Here is a 24,274-nt window from a genome sequence, read left to right as displayed (position 1 = left end):
GGTGGGGCAACAACTCCATCCAAGTGCCAGTAACCAGTATATCAAGAACCAGTTACAACAGCTCGTAGGCCAGCTTGCATCAGCGGTGGATACAATAGCTTTATGATGTCCTTCCCACCTAAATTAATGCATGCCTCTAGGCTAGAGGGGGCGCAGCATCATACTGATAAGTGTGCTGATACTGCCAAGTTCTTTGCAAATTTAACTCAATAATTCAATCATTGAAATAACATCACATATCTTCTCAAACTGCCAAGTTTCATTTCATTTCCTACTCCTCTTCTGATTGATTCACTTCTTTTGTCTGGCAGTGTATTACATTAACCAGTAGACAATATGCTGCAGCTGTTGAATACAACTAAGGAAGAAGCAGAAATCAAATAATGGAAAATCCAGGATGAAATGTAACAATATTGTGAAAAGGAAAGTTGCTATATAGCGGATATGCTGAGTCACAGATAGACACAACAAAAACAGACTGTCGCAAATATAGCTTTCGGCCAGTAAGGCCTTCGTCAAAATTAGACCACACACACACACACACACACACACACACACACACACACACACTCACTTACTCACTCACTCACAGGAACACAAGTCACACACCCGACTGCAGTCTCAGGCAACTGAGGCCACACTGCCAAGGAAGTAGCAGCTTCTTTGAAATACATTCTGTCCTTCTACTTTACTAGGCTAAATTTACCTTACGTAAGTGTAAAGTGATAAGCCATAAAGTGGTGTTTTGTTGTTAACACCAAACACAGATTAATATTTTAAGAGTTGTTTCCCTTTTGTTAATTATACCATAGTGCATTCCATATTCCTGAAAGTTCTTTTTGTTGATGGGATCTGAAAAACTCAATACGTGAAATAGGAAATGTTAATGTATAAGAAAAAGTTATATTAATTATGTACTTAAATTACAGGGCAACTGCTGCTCCAGGCTATTGGCAAAATACAGTAGGTGACCTTGCCAGTGAGGTGCAAGTGAAACTTGGTACAACACTGCGCCAGAAGCTCTGGACAGCTCTACCGTGCAGTTGTCACGGGACTCTCGATACTCATTGGAGTGGTCATCTCTCAGCTCATGACATGCTGCTTCGTTCCTGTTCAAAGAAGTTGGTTGCATTACAAAGAACTGGTGGAATATCATTTGATACATCTAGGAATGTCACTTCTGCTTCCCATCAACAACGTAATGTGCAGTCAACAGATGCAGACAACAGGGGTCACACAAGTCTCAAGTGGAAAAGATACCGTAAACTTACAGAAATTCCAACTTCAGATATCACTATACAGCTCACACAACAAGCTTTGCAATCTGGCTCTGATACAGAACCTGGACCTTCACACCAAGCTGATACTGCCAAAAAGAAAAAAAAGAAACGTAAAACTACACATTCCAGGAAAGGGAGACGTCTACAGTCAGCCAGTGGTCATTGCTCACCAAAGAAAATCACAAAATCTTGATAAAAAACTGAACATCTTGAAGCATTTAGCAGCATAAATTACTTGAATGTAATAGTGCCAAACTGACTGAACTGTTATGCACATATCATATATTTATGTTTCTAAGTATATCATACCTTGGTATTCCCTACCTCCAAGTGTGGAAATGGAAGAACAGTAACTGATTTATTTACTTAGCATATGAAGAGTCCAGGGGAAAATCCTGATAGGTCACAATTCTTATTTTTTTCAGGAGACGGAATTTAAAGTTTCAAGACTCATAAAATTTTAATTTCTCAAGTTATATTCTTCATTTTTGTTTTAGACCTCAATATATCTTTCAGAGAAAGAGCAGTTCTGAAATTATACACATCTGAATAGGATTTACAATAATATGATGCATTTTTATTATGAAGGCAGGCCATACAGAGGAAAATTATGCCAAGTTCATAACATATTGCAGGTAACTACAAGATTTCAAATTCATGTTACAACAAATTATCTCATATAATCATTTAATAATCTTCTATAAAAGGTCCTGTGCTTTTTCGATGGTGGGTTAATGCCAAAGATGATCAAAATACACTTGCACTTCACTATGGCAAAATCTTTTCAAGTCTTGTAAATCTCTGTATTTCTCAGCAGATATTTTAAGATCACCTGCAAAAAAATCAGAATCTCTTAATTTAAATAGCTGTATGCCTAATACTAAAAAAAATACTATTTCAATAAATAAATAAAACTTTCATATCACACTGCTGTAAAAAAAAATTACTATACCTTCATATTTAGCAGAGGGTAGGCTGAACTCGCCATCTTTCAGGCTAGAATCTTGCCCTTTCTTTCCACGAAGAAGTAATGAAGCTTGCTCATATGCTCCATTGTAGCTTCCTCTATACCGAACCAGTGCTGCATGGTGTCGTGTGACTTCCAATTCTCTTATTGGCCTGGACTGGAAAGGGAGTTTCTTCTTGTATATTGTATTATCCAGATGCTCTGTCCAGCATTTGATTATCTCTGGTTGCTCCTCAACATCAATGATGACAAAAGGCAAAGCATGTGTGTGTGAATTCTGAAAAACCTGACACCAGTCCTTTGGAATTTGACATTCCTGAGTTTGGTCTATCATATCAATATTTTTATCACATTCAAGGTACAAATGACCTCTTATGAGGAATGTCATCTTTACATAGTCCAATCGTTTTTCTGTATGGACCAGATGGTGAAGGAATCTGAACACAGTGGCATTCTTGATTTGCCCTCCGCAGGAGTCACAGAAGATCCCCAGATGTCCGACTTCTGGAGTTAGAAAATTGTGCACAAAATGATAAAGGAACAATGAAACTTCGTCTGCTCCTTTTCGGCCTTTGCTCTCTGGATACATGTAAAAATAGCTGTTGCCAAAACGTGAACATTGAATATAAATACAAAAAGCTGTCATTTATAATAAACTTCATTTGTCTTTATATTTGGACAAGGAAAGTTTTTGCTATAGTCCATCGTAATTGCAACCTTTGATGAATTTTTTTGACATTCCATCTTTGCCCTTTTTTCCTGTCATAGAACACTTTTTGTTTTCTGAGATGCAATTCATGGGCTATTTCATTGGATCAAAGTTCGGAATGGAGCCTTACTTTATTTTCAACAGATGATCGTGGATATCCAAAACTTATATTGAAATCTGAGTTGAATATAGTGTGGTATGTTTCATATGACATGTTCTGATCCTGAAACTTCTCCTTGAACATATGTAACATTCTTTTTAATATTCAAAGACTCTGGTAGGTAAATTTTTTCTGACTTTGTCAAACTGTAGTGGCTGTTATGACCTTTAAATGATTTAATGTGCCCTCTTATTATTGTATGTGTTTCATTTTTCAAAGCCTGTGGGCGGGAGCTGTGTTTCCCTCGGCTGTCTCATAGAGGTTGGTCTCCAGATTTAAGTTTCTTCAGTAAATGATCTACCTTGCCCTTCTTTATTCCATGTAATGACATAAATGCTTGCCTGTACACATGTACTTCTTGTACACTTCCATTAATGGTAATATAACACTGAATGTATATGATACATCACGAAACTTTGCTTCCTCCACTTCTCTTCTAGGATGCCTGCGCTGTATAGGCAGCACTGTGATTAAATCACTTAAATAGAGGTTTATTTCATCATAATTTTGAAAGTGGTTCATGTTATTAGTAATATTCCTTTTATTTTCATCACTGACAATATCAAAACAATTGTATTTGCACTTACGTGGTACTCCTGTTTCATGTGACTGCAATCTTAAACATTTGGAGGCATCTCTAATGCAACCATACTTCTTCCTTTTCTTTGTCAGCATCTTTGATGACATTCTACAATTTTCTTCGCAAGTAGATGAATCACTGTCTTCTTTATTCATTTTACACTGACAGAATACAATGCTAGATCTAACTTCCTCCACAAATTCCACAAAGCTAACAACAATGGTCAACTTATACACAACAATGCCTGTGGAAACAATGATAAAACAACGATCATTAAGTCATAAAATTTTATCGGTGCATTCTCTGGACTTTTCAGGATATCCCTGTTTTGCGTGGACTTATAATGTTTTCCGCCTGCACATGCTTACAAGATATCAGAATATCTCTTGACTCATCAGGTTCTTGACCAGTTCTGTAAAACTAGCTAAAACTACACTGGCTGGTCTATTAAAATATGAAAAATACAGAAATTTTGGAATTTTGAACTTATCAGGTTTTTCCTCTGGACTCTTCATATACAAAACTATTTTTCCCATGAGAATGTGTGTTTTTATTGTGCTATATGGACTACGTTTTTGTGCAGGTACTGAGTACTGTTTGCAGTTTTGCAGTAGATAGACTTTTCTAATGTAATATTTAATATACAATTTTGTTACAAATAACGAGTGATGGAGTGGTCCTCAAAATAATGTTAGTTTCATTTTGAAACGTATATTTTTAAACATGTGTGATTGTTTAGTGTAACATTTTCCCAGCAAAAACCAGATGCAGTTTCTTCAAGGCCACAAATATGTTCTGTAATTTTCTAAAGAATAAAACCAAGTATTTTCGAGAAGCATTAACACTTTCTTAAGCTGGTTACTTTTTTGTAGTACTCCCATAAACAAAGAAGCACTCATGTAATAGCCAATGTTATTGCAATAATTGTGAGCAAATAAATATTTACAACATTGTCAACAAGTTCATATTGTTTGATTACTCCGATCACCAGATGAAGCTACAGTACATTTTAGATGACATTTTCAACCAGTTAATTTCCAAAAAAAAAAAAAAAAAAAAAAAAAAAAAAAATCTTTAAAGAAAAAATGCATACAAACAGTGAGGCTAAAGTATGTGTGGTGTACAATTGAAGCATATTTCCCATAGCTATGCAGAGATGGAGTAAATAATGACCAGGAATAAATAATTAATTAAAATGCATGAACTTTATTATTCATAATTAGTCCACTGCATGGAATCTCTTCACATCTTGTAATTAGGTTTTACATCATGGACAGTCCACCAGGTTAAGAAAATGCATAACTCCAACTGAAAATTATAAACTTTATGACTTTTTTTTTCTTTTCATAATAGCAAATGAAGACTGATAGTCATTGACATACACAATGTACAGAAGTTATGAAGTCCATAAACAGATCTTAATTCTAAGTATCAAATGATTTTTTATGTTAAGCTAGTGAATGTCATGTTTGCATTGGAGAAGAATACTGGGTTTCCAGACCAGCATTTGTTCTTAACATTTCGTTACCTGCCAAACTGAGTTCACAGAAGATAATCACAGCTGTGTGAGTATCATATTCTAATGCAAATCAAAAACAAGTTATTCTAGCAGTGTATTATTTTGCTTTATTAATTTTAAGAAAACTTTCTTGTGCGTTTTTTTTTTTTTTTTTTTTTTTTTTTTTTTTTTTTTTTTTTTTTTTTTTTTTTTTTTTTTTAAAAAATGCACAAGTTCCTGAATGTTCATAATTTCCTTTTACATCTACATCTATACTCTGCAAACCACTATGAGGTGCATGGCAGAAAGAACGTCTAATTGTATGAGTTAATACTGTTTCTGCCCATTCCATTCACGCATGGAGTGTGAGAAGATTAATTGTTTGAATGCCTCTGTGTATGCAGTACCGTAATTATTCTAATCTTATCCTCACAATCCCTATGTGAACGATATGTAGGGGATTGTAGTATATTCCTGGAGTTGTTATTTAAAGCCAGTTCTTGAAACTTTGTTAACATACTTTCTTGGGATACTTTACATCTGTCTTCAAAAGTCTGCCAGCTCAGTTCCTTCAGTATCTCTGTGACACTCTCCGACAGATTAAACAAACCTGTGACCATTCATGCTGTCCTCAATATAGTTTGAATATCACCTGTTATTCCTATTTGATACGGGTCTCACACACTTGAGCAATATTCTAGGATGGGTCACATTAGTGACTTGTAAGCAGTCTCCTTTGTAGACTGCTTGCACTTCCCCAGTATTCCACCGATAAACTGAAGTCTACCATCTGCTTTAGCCACGTCTGGGCCTGTGTGATCATTTCATTTCATATCCCTACAAAGAGTTATATCAAGGTGTTTATAAGAATTGGCTGATTCTAACAGTGAGTCATTGATATTATAGTCATAGGATACTACGTTTTTTTCATTTTATGAAGTGCACAGTTTTACTTTTCTGAATGTTAAAAGCAATTTGTAAATCTTTGCAGCACTTTGAAATCTTATCAACATCTGACTGAATACTTATGCAGCTTCTTTCAGATAGTACATCATTATAGATAACTGCATCATCTTCAAAAAGTCTGGTGTCACTGTTAATATTGTCTGCAAGGTAATTATTATACAACATGAACACCAAGGGTCCCAACAGACTTCCCTGAGCCATACCTGAAGTTATTCTACATCTGACAATGACTCTCCAAACAAGATAACATGCTGCATCCTCCCTTCCAAAAGTCCCCAATCCAGTGACATATTTCACTTGATGCCCCATATGATTGCACTTTTGGCAATAAGCATAGTTGTGGTATAGAGCCAAATGCTTTTTGGAAATCGAGAAATACTGCATCATCCTTGATCCAAAGCTTTCAGTATGTCATGTGAGAAAAGTGAAAATTTGGTTTCACATGATCATTTTTTTTTTTTTTTAATCCATGCTGGTTGGTATTGTAGAGGTCACTCTGTTGAAGATATCTCATTATGTTTGAGCTCAGAATATGTTCCAAGATTCTACAACAAATCAGTGTCAAAGATATTGGATGTTAGTTTTATGGATCACTTCTGCTACCATTTTTATAGACAAGTGTGACCTGGACTTTTCTCTAAGAACTGGGCATGGTTTTTTTGTTTGTGGGATCTACAACAGATTATAGTTAAAAGAGGGGCTAACAATAATCTCCTACGGTAGTCACTGAAGCCATCACGCATTTCTCTCTTGACAGCCAATCACGTTTCATTCTGTATTTCTCTATCTGTAGCCATATGCTTTGTTTTATACCTATTATAAAGTAATCTCTGTTTCTTCGAAAGTTTCTTTATCGGGCTGTCCACCATAGAGGTTCCATCCCATTATGGATTGTTCTATTACGTACACATCAATTCAGTGCATGGTCAACTATTCTTTTAAACTTGAGCCACAGTTCCTCTAGATGCTCACACCCTGTGCTGAAAGTTCCAAGTTCTTCATTGAGATATGACACTACTGATTTTTTATGTAGTTTATTGAACAAATGTATCTTTCTGCTTGTTGCAGTTATCCTTTGTACTTTGTAATCATTGTTGTCAGAAACGTGTCGTGGTCACTGATACCAGTTTAGATGTGGACATCCTCAAAGGGACCAAGTCTATTTGTTGCCACTAGATCCAATATATTTCCATCATGATTGGAGTTCCTAACTATCTGCTATAGGTAGTTTTCAGAGAAGAGATTTAGTAACATTTCAGAGGATGCCTTATCATGCCCACCACTGACAAAACTATAATTTTTTCAATTAATTGTTAGATGATTAAGTCTGCACCGGTGATTACAGTATGTCAACAAATATAATCTACTAACTGCCCTTAGCCTATCTTATTTTCTAATGTATCACTGAAAATAATCAATGTTTGAAAGCATCTTATAATATGAAACAATGAAAAGTCCTGTTTAGGATATCGACAATGTTACAAAAAGGATAAATTGTTACTCATGCTGAGTTGCAGACAGAAACAACAAAAAGCCTGCTACACACTGAGCTTTTGGCCAAAGATTTCTTCAGAAAAGAAAACACACACACATCCACACAAGCTAGCACACCTCATAATACATGACAGCTGTCTCTGGCTGCTCCAACCAGAATGCAACTGTTGCATTGAACAAAAGCAGCAATCTGGAGTGGGGTGGGGAAGAGGGTGGGATTTCAGGGTATGCGCGGGGGCAGAGAAGAGCACTGTCTGGCAGAGCATGCAGGGACTAGATGGCAGCAGGATAAGGCTGCCAGGTGCAGTGTTGGGAGGCTTTAGGGGAGAGAGGGAGGGAGGAGGGGGATGTAGAGTGGAAGAGGAGCAGAGCAGAGAAGGAGAAAAGACTGATGAGTGCATTGGCAAAGAGAGAGACACACACAATGAGCATGAGGGATGTGAATTGGGAGGAGATGATAGCACAGAGGAGGTGGAAAGCGTTGGGTGGTGTGTTTTTGGACAGCAGGTTCCTGTAGCTTGAGGCTGGGTTAATTTCTAGTGCAGAGAATGTATTTTAAGGATAACTCTCATCTGCACAGTTCAGAAAAGCCGGTGATGGAGGAGAGGAATCCAGACGGTCTGGGTTGTGAAGCAGCCATTGAAATGTTCAGGTGCCTGTTGAGCAACACTGTGGTCCACTTTGCTCTTGGCCACAGTTTGGCAGTAGCCATTTATCCTGGTAGACACCTGGCTGATAGTCACACCAACATAAAAAGCTGTGCAATGATTGCAGCAGAGATGCTATATGACATGGCTGCTTTCACAGGCAGCCTGGCCTCTCCTGATGGGGTAAGAAAAGTTTTTGACAGGGCTGGAATAGGAAGTGCTGAGTGGGTGGACTGGGCAAATCCTGCACCTGGTTGTTCCACAGGAATATGATCCTTGTGGCAATGGGTTTGCCATTGAAACTGGCATGCAGATGGACTAGGATGTTGTGGAGGTTGGGTATGTGACAGATAACCACTTTAGGAGGGATGGGAAGGATGTTGAGAAGCATGTCCTTCATTTCAGGGCATGGTGATAGATAATCAGAGACCTGATCTATCTGTCATCATGAATTGAAATGAGGGTCATCCTACCAAAGACCCTCCTCAAGTGGTGTTCCATTGCCCACACAACCTCCGCAATATTGTGGCCCATCCCATACTCCTCCCAATCCCAACCTCTTGCCACAGTGATCATATTCTGTGGAAGACCAAGGAGCAAGACCTACCCAATCCACCAACTCAGCACATCCTACCCCATCACAGGCCAGGCCACCTGTGAAAGCAGCCCAGCCATGTACCAGCTCTGCTGCAATCATCACACAGCTTTTTATATTGGTATGACTACCAACCAGCTGTCTACCAGAATGAATGGTCTCTGTCAAACTGTGGCCAAGAACAAAGTTGAGCACCCATGGCACAACATGCAACTGTAAATGACATGCTTGATTTCAATGGCTGCATCACAACTCAGACCATCTGTTTCCTCCTCTCCACCACCAGCTCTTCTGAACTGCACAGATGGAAGTTACCCTTATAACACATTCTCCACTGCCAAAATTATTCTGGCCTCAATCTAATGTAACCTATTGTCCCCACACCCTCCACCCAACAGTTTCTGTCCCTGTCCTATTACCACCTCCCAATTCATGTCCCCTCACCCTTATTGCACAATGCTCTCTACCAATGTAGCCATTGGTCTTTTCTTCTTCTCTTCTCCTCCCCTTTCCCATTCCTCATTCCCCCCAGCTCCTTCCTCCCCCACACCCTAGCAATGCTGTGCCTGACGGCCTTGTCCTGTCACCATCTAGTCCCTGCATGCTCCGCCAGACAGCGAACCCTCTGCCCTCGCCCATCCCCAGTACCCTTTTATCATTTCCCCTTCCCCATCCTGCTGCAGATTGCTGCTTTTGTTCAATGCAACATTTGCATTCTGGTTGGAGATAGCAGTCATGTGTATGAGGTGTTCTTGTTTGTGTGAATATGTGTGTTTTCTTCTTTTCTGTAGAAGGCTTTCACCAAAAGATCAATGTATAACAGTCTTTTTGATATGCCTGTCTGCAACTCAACTCAGTGTGTCATCTTTCACAATTATTATTATTATTATTATTCGTTACAGTCAACTTTGGACTACGCTAAGCATCAGTCATTTCTTGTGCTTTTTCTTGCGTTCTTCCCAGTACTTCTTCATTTTTTCTGAGTGGGCTTCTTTACGTTCTTGCGACCAGGTTGTTCCCGTCTTCTTTGATTGCGTTCGGTCTTTGAATCCCTGTATTTTGTTGATGGCATTCCTATATTCCATTCTGTTGTAAACTGTCTCTGGTATAATGTTCATTTCTGCAATGTCTTCTTTTATTTCTTTCAGCCAGTTAATTTGTGTCTTTCTGCTTTCCATGTATTCCAGGATTTTCTTTGCCGTTCTTTCTGGTGCCATTCTTTTGACATGCCCATAGAAACTCAGTCTTCTCTTTTTAAAAGATGTTGTCAGTTTTTCAATTTTCTCGTATAACTCTTTATTGGATCGCAATTTATAATCCTGTCCATCCTTTTTAGGTCCTAAGATCTTTCTCAGTATTTTTCTCTCTTTTATTTCCAATTTCTCCAACAGACGTTTTCTGTTCAGTGGGATGCATTCAATCGCATACAAACTTTCTGGTTTTATTACCGCATTGTAGTGCCTGAGCTTGGCATTGATGGAGATCGACTTTTTATTGTATACATTTCGGCATAGCTGGTATGCCGTTTCCATCTTTATTGCTCTTTCCTGTAGTGAAACATTTGGTAACCCTGTCGGTGTAATCCATTCCCCTAGATACTTAAATTTATGAACTCTCTTAATTATTCCATATTTAGTTTGCAATGTCTGTGTTGGGTCTGTTTTGTCCTGTATCATCAGTTCTGTCTTTTCATACGATATTTGTAGACCTGTCTTCTCAGCGATCTCATGCAGCATTTCTATCTGAATCTTTGCTGTTTCGATGTCATCTGCCAATATTGCCATGTCATCAGCAAATGCCAGACATTCAATTTTTGTTTTATTTCTTCCTAACGTTATCCCATTTTTCACTCCAGCTTCTGCCATCTTCTTTCTCCATTCCCTGACCACTTTTTCAAGGACAATGTTAAACAACAGCGGGGAGAGCCCATCCCCTTGTCTAACACCTGTTCCAATTACAAACGGCTGTGACAATCTACCCAAAAACTTCACTTGCGATTTTGTTCCCGTAAGGGTTTCCTGGATTAGACTTCTGCTTTTATCATCAATCCCAAATTCTTCTAATGTGTTAATCAGAGTTGGTCTATCAATAGAATCATATGCTTTTTTGAAGTCTATGAATGTAATTACTAGATTTTTCGATGTGCGTGCGCGAAGTTGTATTATGGAGAGTAGACTGAATATCTGTTCACTGCATGATCTTCCTTTTCTAAACCCAGCCTGATATTCACCCAGTTCTTTCTCTACCTGATTTTCAATCCTGTTTTGTAGTGCCTTGGATAGGATCTTATAGGCCACTGATAACAATGAGATACCTCTGTAGTTATTTGCATTTGTCTTGGCACCCTTCTTATGTAACGGATGAATCAATGCTGTCTTCCATTCCTCCGGAATCTTCTCTGTATTCCAAATCTCTTCAAACAGCGCCTCGAAATTATTTATTAAGTTTTCTCCTGCGTATTTCAGTAGTTCCGCGACTAACGAATCTTTACCAGATGCTTTATTGTTTTTCAATCCTTTCAAGATCTCTTTAATTTCTTCTTTATTAGGTGGTTATTATGAAAAGGATAGTTGCCACTCACCATACGGTGTGGCACCGAGTCACAGATAAGCACTACAAAAAGACTGTCAGAAACTGAGTTTTCGGTCAACAAGGCCTTCATTGGATATGGTCAACATACACATGCACGCCCTCACCCAAATGCATCTCACACACATGTGACCCATTTCCTAAACCTTGCCAGTCATTTTCCTTCATCCCACTTCGTTGCCCTTCTCCCAGAAGAGGGAGCCACTGACTCCACAACCTTGTACATTTCCATATCCTTCATAAGTGTTGTCCCCTGCTGCTGCTGCTGCTGCTGGGTGGGTAGATTTTTTATCTGTTCACATTATGTTAGTTTACAATTTGCTACTTTTTGTTTCACAAATACTTTACAAAAATATACTGTCAACATATCACTGGAGGGAGGGAATGTAACATTCCAAAGACATTTAAAACAGTGATTTTTATTACTGCTTTCTTCAGCTACAATAATAATAAATGAAAATCTGCTATAAATAAATTAAAAAACATAAATATTTACCATTATCAATTTGTACTCAGTCTCTCCCCTGTCATTGCAGTCCATGATCTTTCCAGACTGTGTACCTAGATCAGACTGTAGTGCCAAGACGTAACTGCTCAAGTACCTAACATCACTGTGCTGTCAGTGAAACCAGGAATGACAGAGGCAGCCCAGGTATGAGCTACACTGGATTTCTGTTTATTGGCATGATTCCAGAGATTCTCAAGAATATTGTGAAAATCATGTCTGATGAAGATTATGCACTTTAGTTTTTGAATATTGAAACTTAATGCTCTGTTTGCCATTGCTTGGAGGGTGGAATGGAATAGACATGAGACTTCCTTTAGAAAATGTTTGAAACTGAGAGGTAAATTAGAGTCTATTTTCTAAGGTAATTGTTTCTGGTAATCCTTCTACAGCAAAAACTTTACATAATGCTTTGAAATAAACAGATGACAGAGTCATGATTGTGGGAGCTGTCTGCTAGGGCTGTTGATAAAATATCACTGTATCAACATTTTTTCCAGAAAATATCAATACACATTGGCGATGTTTTTTCACCAATAATCTATATTGAAATGGCAATATCGAGTGCCAATATTCTTATTTTATATTATATTATTTTCACAGTTTTCAATAAATATTTCCAGTTGTTCTTTTGAAATTATGGTGAACATAATTTTACTTTCACTGTGTGAATGAGTCTTACTACTTTTTGAGCTTTCATCACATCCAGTCTTCATCTTTGACTATCTGAACCGAGTATAGATGGCACAAAGAAGTAGTACGATCCCACTGGGGAGGGAGGCCTGGTGGTGTGTATGGAATAAGACATCCAAAGTGAAGAAATAGCACACTAGTTGCGTTAAAAAACAAATTTTTAACACACGTAGTATGCTATTTCTTCACATCAGTGTTCTTCAAAAATACTTGCTGAAACTGATCAACAAAAATCTAAATGACAATATTGGTCTTTGCAGTGGGCGGAGACATGTGTGGGGAAATGTTGACGTAATCAACTCTCAGCACTACCAACAAAAACTGCAATGGTTAAGTTCACCATGCAATTTTGATGCAACATCTGCTTGGTTGCTAGTGTTTGCAGAAGTGTGTAAATGGTGATATTGACATGAAGTGTTCCAGACAAATCCAATATGTGACGAAACCGAATGACGGACCCATCAGACAACTTTATTGTGCCACTTGGCAAAGTGGTTATCACTAGGTGTGAACAAGCATTGTTCTCCTTTCAATTCTTGCTCTGAGGGGGATAAGCAGGCTGCTAACTTGTTGATGTACAGAATATCTAATAGGAAATCAATACAGCTCTCAGCCAATATTTTTTCCGACTATACCTCGGATTCCATCAAATCGCCCCAAAACCAAATTCATTACTCACAAGAACCAGTACAGAAGACGTCTTAACTGAATACACCTGAAAAGACACAGATCTGTCCACAATAGACTAAACAGATGGCGAAATTAACTGCCCCGTCACCATACAAGCTGCCTGACGAAACATCGGCACCAAAACAACCATAGAAGATCATAAGGAAGAACTTCCATCCATGCTAAGGGAACTAAGGCACCAGAAGAACAGAGCCAGGACAAAGAACAGAGATTCCAAGGACAGACAAGAAACAAAAATAACTAACTCGCGGAACCCAAAACTGCCTTATGGAATTACGTTAAGAACAATGAGAGGGCATGATGACTGAAATAACCCTCCAGAAGCCAGATGAATGGCGCATCATTAAAGCCCTAAAAAACAAATGAAAGAGAGACTTACAAACCAGAAATAGTATGAAAGCTTTCACGACCGGATGACAGAAGATAAACCAGAAATAACCCCAACAGAGATTAGAAATATCATCAGGAGAAAGAAAGAGAAGTCAGCATCTGAGTTAGATAAAATTTCCCATGCCCACTCAAATCACCTCCCTGAAAAGCCACTGGTACTACTCCCATGAATCATTAACTGCTGTGTAATGCATTGCCACTTCCCCAACAACTGGAAAGAAGCAAAATTAATCACCCTCCACCACACACCACTTCGTGGCTAGCGGAGTATACAAGGGGCGTTTGAAAAGTCCGTGCAAAGTCTGAGAGATGGCACTGCCGGTGCATATCAAGGTCATGTTTAGTTAGTAGCATCTTTGGAAAGAACGCACACCAAGTTTCAACCATATTGGTCTATTTCTTTGTGTTTGGCATTCGTGTCAATCAAGGAAGTCGAGTGATTGTCAAAAAATGGACGAAGAAGAATTTCGTGTGGTGGTTAAATATTACTTTATGAAAGGCAAAATGCCTCAGTAGATTAAAGAGAAGCTTGATAAACATTATGGTGACTCTGCACCTTCGATTAGAACAGTTTATAAGTGGTTTAAAAATTTTTGGAGTGGCCATATGGGCACAAGTGATGCTGAACGTTCTGGACACCCTGTGGAAGTTAAGACTCCAGAAATCATTGATAAAATCCGTGATATGGTGATGGATGACAGAAGAGTTAAGGTGCATGAGATTGATAGTACTGTGGGCATCTCAAATGAATGGGTACATAATATTTTACATAAACATTTGGACATGAGAAAGCTATACGCAAGATGGGTCCCACGATTGCTCTCGCTTGACCAAAAACGGAATTGTGTGAATTGTTGCAAGGATGGTTTGCAGCTGTTCAGGAAGAAGCCGCAGGACTTTAAGTGTCGTTTCATCACTGTGGATGAAACATGGATACATTACTATACTCCTGAGACCAAAGAACAATCTGAACAATGGGTTACCAAAGGAGAATCTGCACCAAAAAGGTGAAGACCATTCCTTCGGCCGGAAAAGTTATGGCAACTGTCTTTTGGGATTCGTAAGGGATAATTCTCATCGACTATCTGGAAAAGGGTAAAACTATTACATGTGCATATTATTCATTGTTATTGGACCATTTGAAAACCAAGCTGCAAGAAAAATGCCTGCGATTGGACCGCAAAAATGTCCTTTTCCATCACGACAATGCACCAGCACACACCTCACCAGTTGGGGTGCAAAATTAACTCGTTTCACATACCCCTATTCTCCAGACTTGGCTCCCTCGGGCTACTATTTGTTCCCCAATTTGAAGAAATGGCTGGCAGGACAAAGATTTTATTCAAACGAGGAGTTGATTGCAGCAACTAATAGCTATTTTGCAGACTTGGACAACTCCTATTATTCGGAAGGGATCAACAAATTAGAACAGCATTGGACGAAGTGTATAAGTCTAAAAGGAGACTATGTTGAAAAATAAAAAAGGTTTACCCCAAACACATAAGTAATTTTTATTTTTGCAGGGTCTTTTCAAATGCCCCTCGTATATGTCAATGGAGGAAAGCATTTAAAAATGCCAAACAGCTACTGTCCAAATAGCCAGCTCAAAACAGTGGGAAAGTACTTTGAGTGAGTATTTTTATAGAGGATGGAGCGATTCCTCCTGGAAGGTCATACTATCAGAGCAGAACAGTTCAGTTGTCAAAAGAAAGTCCCAGTGGAGCTACAAATATTGCAACTGACTGAACACACAGTGCGAAATGTGAACCTATCGAACTCAGCTACAGTGGTGTTCCTCAACTGGGAGAAGGTCTATGACAAGATGTGGCACATAAGCTTCTCCACAAATAAGTGAGAAGCCAACAATTTTGGACAGGTAGGTCATGATTATCGACAATTATGTAACACAGTGTCCCTTGATGGTAGTAGTGAGTGGAAAATCAAGGAGATTAATGAGAGCAGGCATATCCCAGGAGCCAGTTATCTTCTAGACTTTATTAAACCTTAATGCCAATGATCTCCCCCTTGCAGCACATGTAAACATAGTCCATTTCACTGTTGGCACCTCTGTCTTCAGTAGCAGAAGAAGGCATCAAACCATCATCAGGCATCTTCAGAGGCAGCCGGACATACTGAAATGTGGTGCAAGGGCAACAAAATGACACTTATGTGCCACAAAAACAATAGCAGTATACTTCACTAGGAAGATACCAATCCTAAAGGAAAGATTGCAGCAACTAATAGCTATTTTGCAGACTTGGACAACTCCTATTATTGGGAAGGGATCAACAAATTAGAACAGCGTTCTTTCAGGAATTGATCAGTTGTTTATAAATAATGTCCATTTCAATAGCTTCATGTAAGTCTGTGATCCTTGTCCATGGTGGGAAATCTAAAATCACTGCAGGACTTTATTTTGCACTATTTGGAGAGCCTTTATATGTATGTTACTTGTGGTACCCCAGGACGTGTAACTGTAAGTCATCACTGATAAGACTGTAGTTTTATAGTGTGTCCTCTTCATTTAAATGGTGAGATCTTTGGTGATGAAGAATTAAACATCCAGGAACTACCATGGAGGCGGGAAGTCAGATATCCGGGAGTGAACTTGGATACTAAATTGGTTTTTAGAAACCACATTCAGGAGAAACCAATAAAGGACTTGCAATAGCTGAAGCTTTGATCCCCTTCTTCATCACCAAAGATCTCACCATTTAAATGAAGAGGACACACTATAAAACTACAGTCTTATCAGTGATGACTTACGGTTACACATCCTGGGGTACCACAAGTAACATACATATAAAGGCTCTCCAAATAGTGCAAAATAAAGTCCTGCAGTGATTTTAGATGTCCCACCATGGACAAGGATCACAGACTTACATGAAGCTCTTGAAATGGACATTATTTATAAACAACTGATCGATTCCTGAAAGAAACATACAACAAATTCGACCGCCGTAGCGATAATACCAGACACCTAACAAATGTAGGGGTCACCCATCCATAAGCATGGCATAAGTAAAAGGTACCTAGATTATTAATTGAAGGTAGAAGGACAAGCATAAACAAGAAGGTAGCAAGATAGTCAAAAGAAGACAAGCAAATCTGGCAGAAGACAGTCAATCAAGATAGAGAAATGCGAAGTCCTAGGTGAACCAAGGTGGTGATGACACCATAGGGGAGGACTGGGAACCAAAGGGTTAGAAAAAATCATGCCCCATCCTTTAAAGTGAATCAAAAATGGACCTTACAGCAGAAAATCCACACACCCATGACAATCCTACAAGTCAAACTGGGAAAAAAAGCTGTGGCACTATTGAGAATACTGGGGGCATATTTGATAGACAGTGCATAAGCTAGGACTGACTTAGGAATGGGCGAACATAGTTGACATGGTGGGATTTTTACAGTTGTTTGGGGATTGGTAAGGGTGTGAAAAATATTTGTATATCCAAAATGATTCTCAGTGAGTGGCCTGAAAGGAGTATATTCTACGGTGTCACTGAACAACCCTGATCAATCTACAGGGTTGTGAGCTAGTCTTTTTGCCCAAGTTTACTACCAGTTTTCTTAGTGCAAAAGTGACAGAAATGGGGTTGTGGTGACTAGAAGCATCATCACAGTACACTGTCTGTGTGTTTATGATAAAAATCCTTAACATTGACAGTGTAAACTAATAAAAGAAGAAAGCACATATGTGGGATCATTTTAAATCTAAAAGGGTCACACTATTTGGACCTGCAACAGTTGAAACCAAACTTTGACTATATTTAGAACTTATGCAAGTGGAAGACAGATTATGCCCAGCTTATCAAAATTATTTTCCAGTCCCATTAGTGATTACGAAATTGTATCCACATTGGTTTGCCTAGAATTTAGCTTATAGTTTATCTGGTACTTGTAGGCACTGTGACTCAGTTATTTCGTTATTTGCACTTACTGTGCATCATCATTGTCGCGTCTCGCTGTATGTGGAGTAAGTTAGGTTTACAATTATAGTACACTTTCTCAGTGCAAAAAGAAAAAAATGCAACCATTTACATGGTATCTTTGCAACAAACACTTTTTTCCTCATTGACAAGTTACACCAGTATATGATGCCATAAGACATTACAGAAACAAAATAGTAAAAGAAATTCAATTTCTTAAATTTTCATCTTCAAAATCTGATATTATCTGTAATCTGGGGCTTAGATGTTTTAAGATGATCTGTAATATGAGACTTCCAGTTCAGGTTCTTATTCACATAAATGCTTAAGAATTATTAATACTTTGTTTCATTCAATGGAAGAATCACTGGAGTGTAGCAATATTATGAAAAGGATAGTTGCTACTCACCATATAGTGGAGATGTTGAGTCACAGATAGGCACAACGAAAACTCTCTCACAAAATAAACATTCGGCCAGTCTGGCTTCAGCTGCCAGTGTGTGTGTGTGTGTGCGCGCGTGCACGTGCACCTGTTGTCTATTTTTGACAAAGACCTTGTTGGTCAAAAGCTTATTTTGTGGCAGTCTTGAATATTTTGTTGAGTTTATTGACTTATCCCTATGCATTATTTCTAACAGAGTGGTCAGGTCTTGTGCAATACTGACTTACATGTATTATGTTTTAAATAAACTCAGTGAAAGTCTGTTTGCAGAGAACCTGTAATTTATTTTCAAGAAAATATTATTTAAATTTCGAAGTTAAGTTTGATTACAATACTTGCACTGTCAACAAAGAGAACTATTTTCATTTCTTTGTTGTTTGATGGAAGATAATCTATACATAACAAGAACAAGGGTGAACCCAATATTGATTCCTATGGTATATCTATAATGATTGGTCCCCATTCTGAAGATACTATTTCATTGTGTACGTTCCCCGAGTTTCTTAACACAATGCTCTGCATACTTTTAGTTATACGGGAAGAAAACCAATTACCATCAAGATCTCGGACACCACAATATTTTAGCTAATCTACAACAATACTGCTTCAGTTTAAACAAACTGCATCAACTCAAAAACTGGTTACTTCTGTATTCTGGGACTACAAAGGGGTCCTACTCACTGATTTCATGCCTCCCAACACAACAATCAATAGTGATGCATACTGTGCTACCCTTGAACGTCTCTGTCGTACTATCTGAAACGACCACATCTTGTGTGAAATTATCCTGTTGTAAACAACGTGCATTAGCATACTGCCCGGCATACACAAGCCTTGCTGCACGCCCTACAGCCCAGACTTGGTGCCATCAGACTTGTTCCTGTTTCCAAAAAGTGAAGGATCTTGAGAATGCATTGCAAATGATGAAGATCTGAAGTCTGCCGTCATGTCCTAGTTGAATAACCACGCAGCCACATGGTATGAAGAGGGTATATAGAAACTGGTGCCAAGGTACGACAATGAAAATGAGTGTAAGGAGAGCAATGAAAGAGGTGTTCAGCGACTTTGAAAGTAAAATTAACTGATCTGACTAAAAATCCTAAGAGGTTTTGGTTTTGTGTAATTCAGTAAGCAGTTCAAAATCCTCTTTTCATTAACTCATTGACCATACTGGTGCCGAAACTAAAGATAACAGAGAGAAGGCCAAAATATTGAATTCAGTCTTCCAAAATTGTTTCACCACAGAGGATCGTAACACGATCCCTCCTTTCAATCATCACATCAACGTCAAAATCACCTTTGAGATAACTGATCGCAGAATGGAAAAGCAATTACAATCTCTTAGTAGTGGAAAGGCATTAGGACCAAATGAGATACCTGTATGATTCTACAAGGATTACATGAAAGAACTTGCTCCCCTTCTGGTAGCTGTAGATAGCTGAAATATGGAAAGATACCTAAAGACTGGAGAAAAATGCAGATAATTCCTGTTTTCGAGAAGAGTTGTGGGACAGATGCACATAATTATATGCCTGTATTGTTGATATGGAATATGTTTTATGCCCAAGATTTATGACATTTTTGGAGAATTAAATCTCCTCTATAAAAAGAACTGAGTATTGTTCGTCAATACAGCATCCTTACCAGATAGGACTGATAGAAGGCATAGAGAAGATCCAACGAAGAAAGACATGTTTTGTAACAAGATGGTTTAGTCAGCACAGGGGCATTACAGAGATGCCAGTAGCAGAAGTTACAAGACAGACATAGTACATCACAGGGAGGTTTACTATTGAAATTTCAAGAGAACAATTTCTGGAAGGAATCGGACAACATAATACTTCCTCCCACATACATCTTTTGAAATGAGCACTGTGACAAAATTCAACAAATCAGGGCTAATACAAAGGCTTACCGACAATCATTCTTGCCACACCACATTCGCGAATGGAGTAGGGTAGGTGGGGATCTGTTAGTGGTATCACAAGTATCCTCTACTAACACATACAGTTAGGTGGCTCATGGATTATGAAGATGTAGATATAGACAAGTGCCTTTGGCATTAAGACAACTAAGTGGAAACGTAGACAAATTATGTGCCAAAATGTGTATATTCAGAATTTACCTTATTAGTAAAGAATATCTTGGTATGGTAGGATGTTTTTTACTTTCTCAGCGGCCCTTGGTTTTCTGGTCCTAAATCACAGAAATAAATTTGTCAAAAATAGTCAACTGATCATAATTTTATTATTTTCACTGAGTCACTACAAAAGAATGCACTGGCAGGATTAAACATTATCCATATAAATTTAATGTTATTGCTTGAATAGTTAATTTCACATTCCTTAAAGTAACACAGTATTCTCTGTAATATGTTATCAGTCCTACTTATCTGTTCATCCTAACAATTTCCTTTTGCTTGCATATGTTATTTTGATTCCTTTTATAATTAGGGGATTTTTTATGTCTTATTAATGTCACACTTCATTTTGTTCAAAAAGGAATTACTAAAGATTTATAGAAGCTCATCTATAAATATGCTTAACTTGAAACTAACACCTGTCACAAAATAAGACACTCACCAATCAGCTTCCTGCAAGGCTGCCTTGAAACTTCCCATTGTCCATTTTCCATAATACTACCTCACTCTAATCAGAATAGTTATTTTTTATGGCTACTTGTGCATCATGGTCAAACACACACCTCTGCAGTCTGAGAGAGCTGAAACTACACTGCCTATCACAGCTCAGCATCTCCACTATATGGTGAGTAGCAACTTTCCTTCTCTCATATTGTTACATTCCATCCTGGATTTTCCATTGTTTGATATATCACTGAAGAATTCACCATCAAAAATGTTGTCTATTGGTAGACTGATTTCCTCTGTAACTGTGGTAGGGAAAATTAACGCAACAACTAGTATTGTAAGTGTAAAATAACATTTCTAAATCATTTTTCTTTCTTCTGAATCTTTCGGAAAATTCCCATAAAAATGTTTACCAACTATCATCTGCTATGTGGCATAATAATGCCAATTTTTCTAAAAGTATTTGAATGGTTCCCTATGAGGGTCTTTATACTGTAATAATTATGATGTTTTTGGTAGCAGCAATTCGCAGGCACAGGCTTCTAGTTGTTGATCAAAGCAAAAACCAGATTCCAATAGGATCTCTATTTTTTTTTACATACTGAACTCCTTTCTCCATATTTTCTCTACAGAAATGGGCTGCTAATTTGTAGTTTGGCATTTACGTGGTGTTTGGACATACAATGCGTCGACTTCCTTTTGACATTCTAGACTGTGTTAACACAAAAATTCATTAACTTTGTTTTTAGTCTTGTAACATTCTGACGCACAACAGTATGATTATTCAAACTAGTTTCTTTAAGGTGTGCGAGTTCGTTGAGGTGTACCTCTTTTGAAGCAGGCTATCTGAATGGCGGATTTAAAGTAGTGTTACCTCTCACAGCTCAAATCATAGGAATTCTACCATTGGTGGCACTCCTGCTGCCCCTCGCCCCTGCCCCACATATTTGCTACCAGTTCAGCTAAACTATCGTTCCCGCTCTTGTTAAGGAATAGGCAACATCTTGTGTAGTCTTTATCTACCAACAGCAGCACCTGAAGTTAACAGCATCCCAGTGGAGTTCCTGGTTAACTTTAATGATGACTTTATTCATACAGATTTTAACATTCCACTGCAGAACCTCAACAAAGCCCACACTTGTGTATAATGTTGTTGCACCAACCTTCTCCATGACACTCCTGATAGTGTTCTTATTAATGGTCTTGCACTACTCTCTTTCACAGCTGAATGAGGCTCCTCCCCTTGTATCTGTTATTTAGCTCAATTGTAACAGAAATACACAAACTATTCCAGGTCCTGTCCACGTAATATCTACCATTATTGATTTTTTTTTTCATCCATTGAGTATAAAGAAACCCTCTATTGTCATTTGGCAGGCAGGCACTATGAGATAAGCATTGTGCATTACTAAAAGGTTTACAGTTGAAATTCTGAGTGAGTACATTTCAAGTAGGGAGATTAATGATTAACATCCAATCATCACTTGTGTCGTTAGATATGGAGTACAAGCTCGGGATTAGGGAAAGGTGAGGAAGGAAATCGGCAATGCCCTTTCAAAGGAACCATCCCGGCATCTGCTTTTAGTGATTTAGGGAAATCAACGAAAACCTAAATTAGGATGGCCGGGCATGGATGCGAATTGCTGTCGTCCTGAATGCAAGTCCAGGGTATATTTCAGAGTCAAGCAACATACAAGGTCCATTCAAAAAATTCCGTAACGTTTGTAATTTTGCATAATGGTGTGTTGGAGCGAAATGCAGTTGACATGCCTGTATTTAATGTGTAACTACTAGAAGTTTCATTGTCATATGTCTGTTAGTTATTGATGAGTGCCATACTGAGAAGAACACTGTGAGACACAGTTTGTGAATTTCAAGATGACAGTGTTAGAGGAGTGCATCATCTGCCTTAAATTTTGTATGAAACTCAAGAAAACCAACCAACCTACCTACACCCCCCCCCCCCCCCTCTCTCTCTCTCTCTCTCTCTCTCTCTCTCTCTCTCTCTCTCTCACACACACTCACACACACACACACACACACACACACACACACACACACACACCAAAATGGCGCAGGAGGCCTGCCATACTCGAAGTTACAAATGGTTCATACGATTTAAAAATGGCCGGACCCTCATTCAGGATCCCTTCAGTGTCTACAACTACTCTCATGTCAGGAACGTCAACAAAACTGTGCATGCCAATTGAAGACTGACTGTCCGAGAGATTGCAGAAGAATACAACATTTTGATTGGATCATGTCATGAAATCCTGACATAGCATCTTGGGATGCACCGTGTTGTGTCAAGTTCATCCCACAGCACGAGTCAAGACCAGAAAGACCCTCACCTCACAATCTGTGAAGAGCTTTTGGATCGCACAAACGAGAATGATATATTCCTTAAGAAAACAACTGGCGATGAGATGTGGGTCTGCGGTTACGATGTTGAGACCAAGGTTCAACCTTCACAATGGGACAATAAAGGTTCTGCAGGAATTAAAAAATGCATGTCAGGTCAGGTCAAAGTCATGCTGATAGTTTTCTTTTACTTTGAAAGATTAGTTCATCATAAATTCATGCTGCATGGACAAACTGTTAATCGATAGTACTATCAGTACGTGACATCATGTGGCAAGTGTGAGAAGGAAATGGCCTGAAATGTGGTGTGAGAATTCATGGCTCTTGCATCATGATAACACATATGCACATTCATCCTCGGTGGTGTGTGACTATTGCACAAAATATCAATTATCTGTGCTGCCTCATCCTCTGTCCTCTCCAGACCTGACCCCTGTAGACACTTTTTTATTTCCAAAGCAGAAAAATTTTGTGGACCAAGTTCTGGAATTTTCTGAAGAGACCTTGTATTAGTACCTGCAACATACACCTAATGAAATGACAGCAGTGATAAAGTGAGAGAAATTATGAGCACATACAGAACTTTACTGACAGTCACTCCTTCCACACACCTCCGCAACTGAACGGGGAGGGGACAAAAGATGTTGAACTAAAGTACACGCCATAAGGTGGCCTGCAAAGTAGAGAACTCCCTCCCGTTACCTACAGCACTACCATTATGTAGTCATTTGATGAAAGAGTGGATGGACATCAACACCATGTTGTAACAAACTTAGCATGTCATATATATAAGCAGATTTGTAAATTATTCATGGAAAAACAGCTTATATTTGACTATTAAATCTGCAATCAGAAAATATTTCTTGTATACTTCAAAACGAATACTGGATACTAAACATGTAGCTTGTATGCAAGTCCTATGCTACAGGTGGAGGAATGTATCTTCAAAATAAGTTTCAACATTACAATTAAATCGATACATGTAATTCGGCATGAGTGTTTCTTTAAAATCGGGGTAGAAATAATGTCACCTTTTGTGAGCTGCATGCTATGGCCTCTCTTGGTATGCAACTGTTCATCTGAATGGGCTTCTTTATGCACAGAAGTAGAGTCTCTGACTCAATGAACAGATGCACAATACAAGACTCTATGCAATCAAATTTTCTAAATTACACATTTCCCAACCTTT

General features: G+C 38.4%; 2 protein-coding genes across 3 annotated transcripts in view; one reads left to right on the top strand and one right to left on the bottom strand.

Annotated features, from left to right (window-relative positions):
• The window catches only part of LOC124607382 (cytosolic carboxypeptidase Nna1-like), a 533,373-nt gene extending 531,402 nt beyond the window's left edge, over nucleotides 1-1,971 (top strand). The window contains exon 19 of the mRNA XM_047139698.1: nucleotides 930-1,971. Coding sequence (XP_046995654.1) covers nucleotides 930-1,473 — 544 coding nt within the window. The 3' untranslated portion in view covers nucleotides 1,474-1,971. The remainder of the gene's footprint in view (nucleotides 1-929) is intronic.
• On the bottom strand, nucleotides 1,816-20,428 carry LOC124607381. Of its 2 annotated transcripts, none has more exons than XR_006978823.1 (2): nucleotides 20,263-20,428; nucleotides 1,816-2,112 (listed from the first exon to the last, which is right to left on the bottom strand). XR_006978823.1 is itself a non-coding variant. In XM_047139697.1 (2 exons), the coding sequence occupies exons 1-2, from the start codon at nucleotides 2,891-2,893 to the stop codon at nucleotides 2,012-2,014; spliced, it is 762 nt and encodes a 253-aa protein (XP_046995653.1). In that variant the 5' UTR covers nucleotides 2,894-3,812; the 3' UTR covers nucleotides 1,816-2,011. The 2 variants fall into 2 exon arrangements, 1 of the variants encoding a protein (XP_046995653.1); XM_047139697.1 differs by lacking the exon at nucleotides 20,263-20,428 and adding an exon at nucleotides 2,233-3,812.
• Nucleotides 20,429-24,274: the final 3,846 nt, after the last annotated feature.

Source organism: Schistocerca americana, chromosome 3 (genome assembly GCF_021461395.2).
Source record: "Schistocerca americana isolate TAMUIC-IGC-003095 chromosome 3, iqSchAmer2.1, whole genome shotgun sequence".
Classification (NCBI taxonomy): Eukaryota; Metazoa; Arthropoda; class Insecta; order Orthoptera; family Acrididae; genus Schistocerca; species Schistocerca americana.
The sequence above is the reverse complement of the archived record's forward strand: the minus strand, read 5'-3'. Positions and strand labels throughout refer to the sequence as shown.

Bases quoted from the DNA above. Each gene is read 5' to 3' on its own strand.
- LOC124607381 (XM_047139697.1), bottom strand. From the start codon at position 2,893: ATGACAGCTTTTTGTATTTATATTCAATGTTCACGTTTTGGCAACAGC. The intron at 2,113-2,232 runs GTATAGTAATTT...ATTTTTTTGCAG, and splicing joins ACCCTCTGCTAAATATGAAG to GTGATCTTAAAATATCTGCT.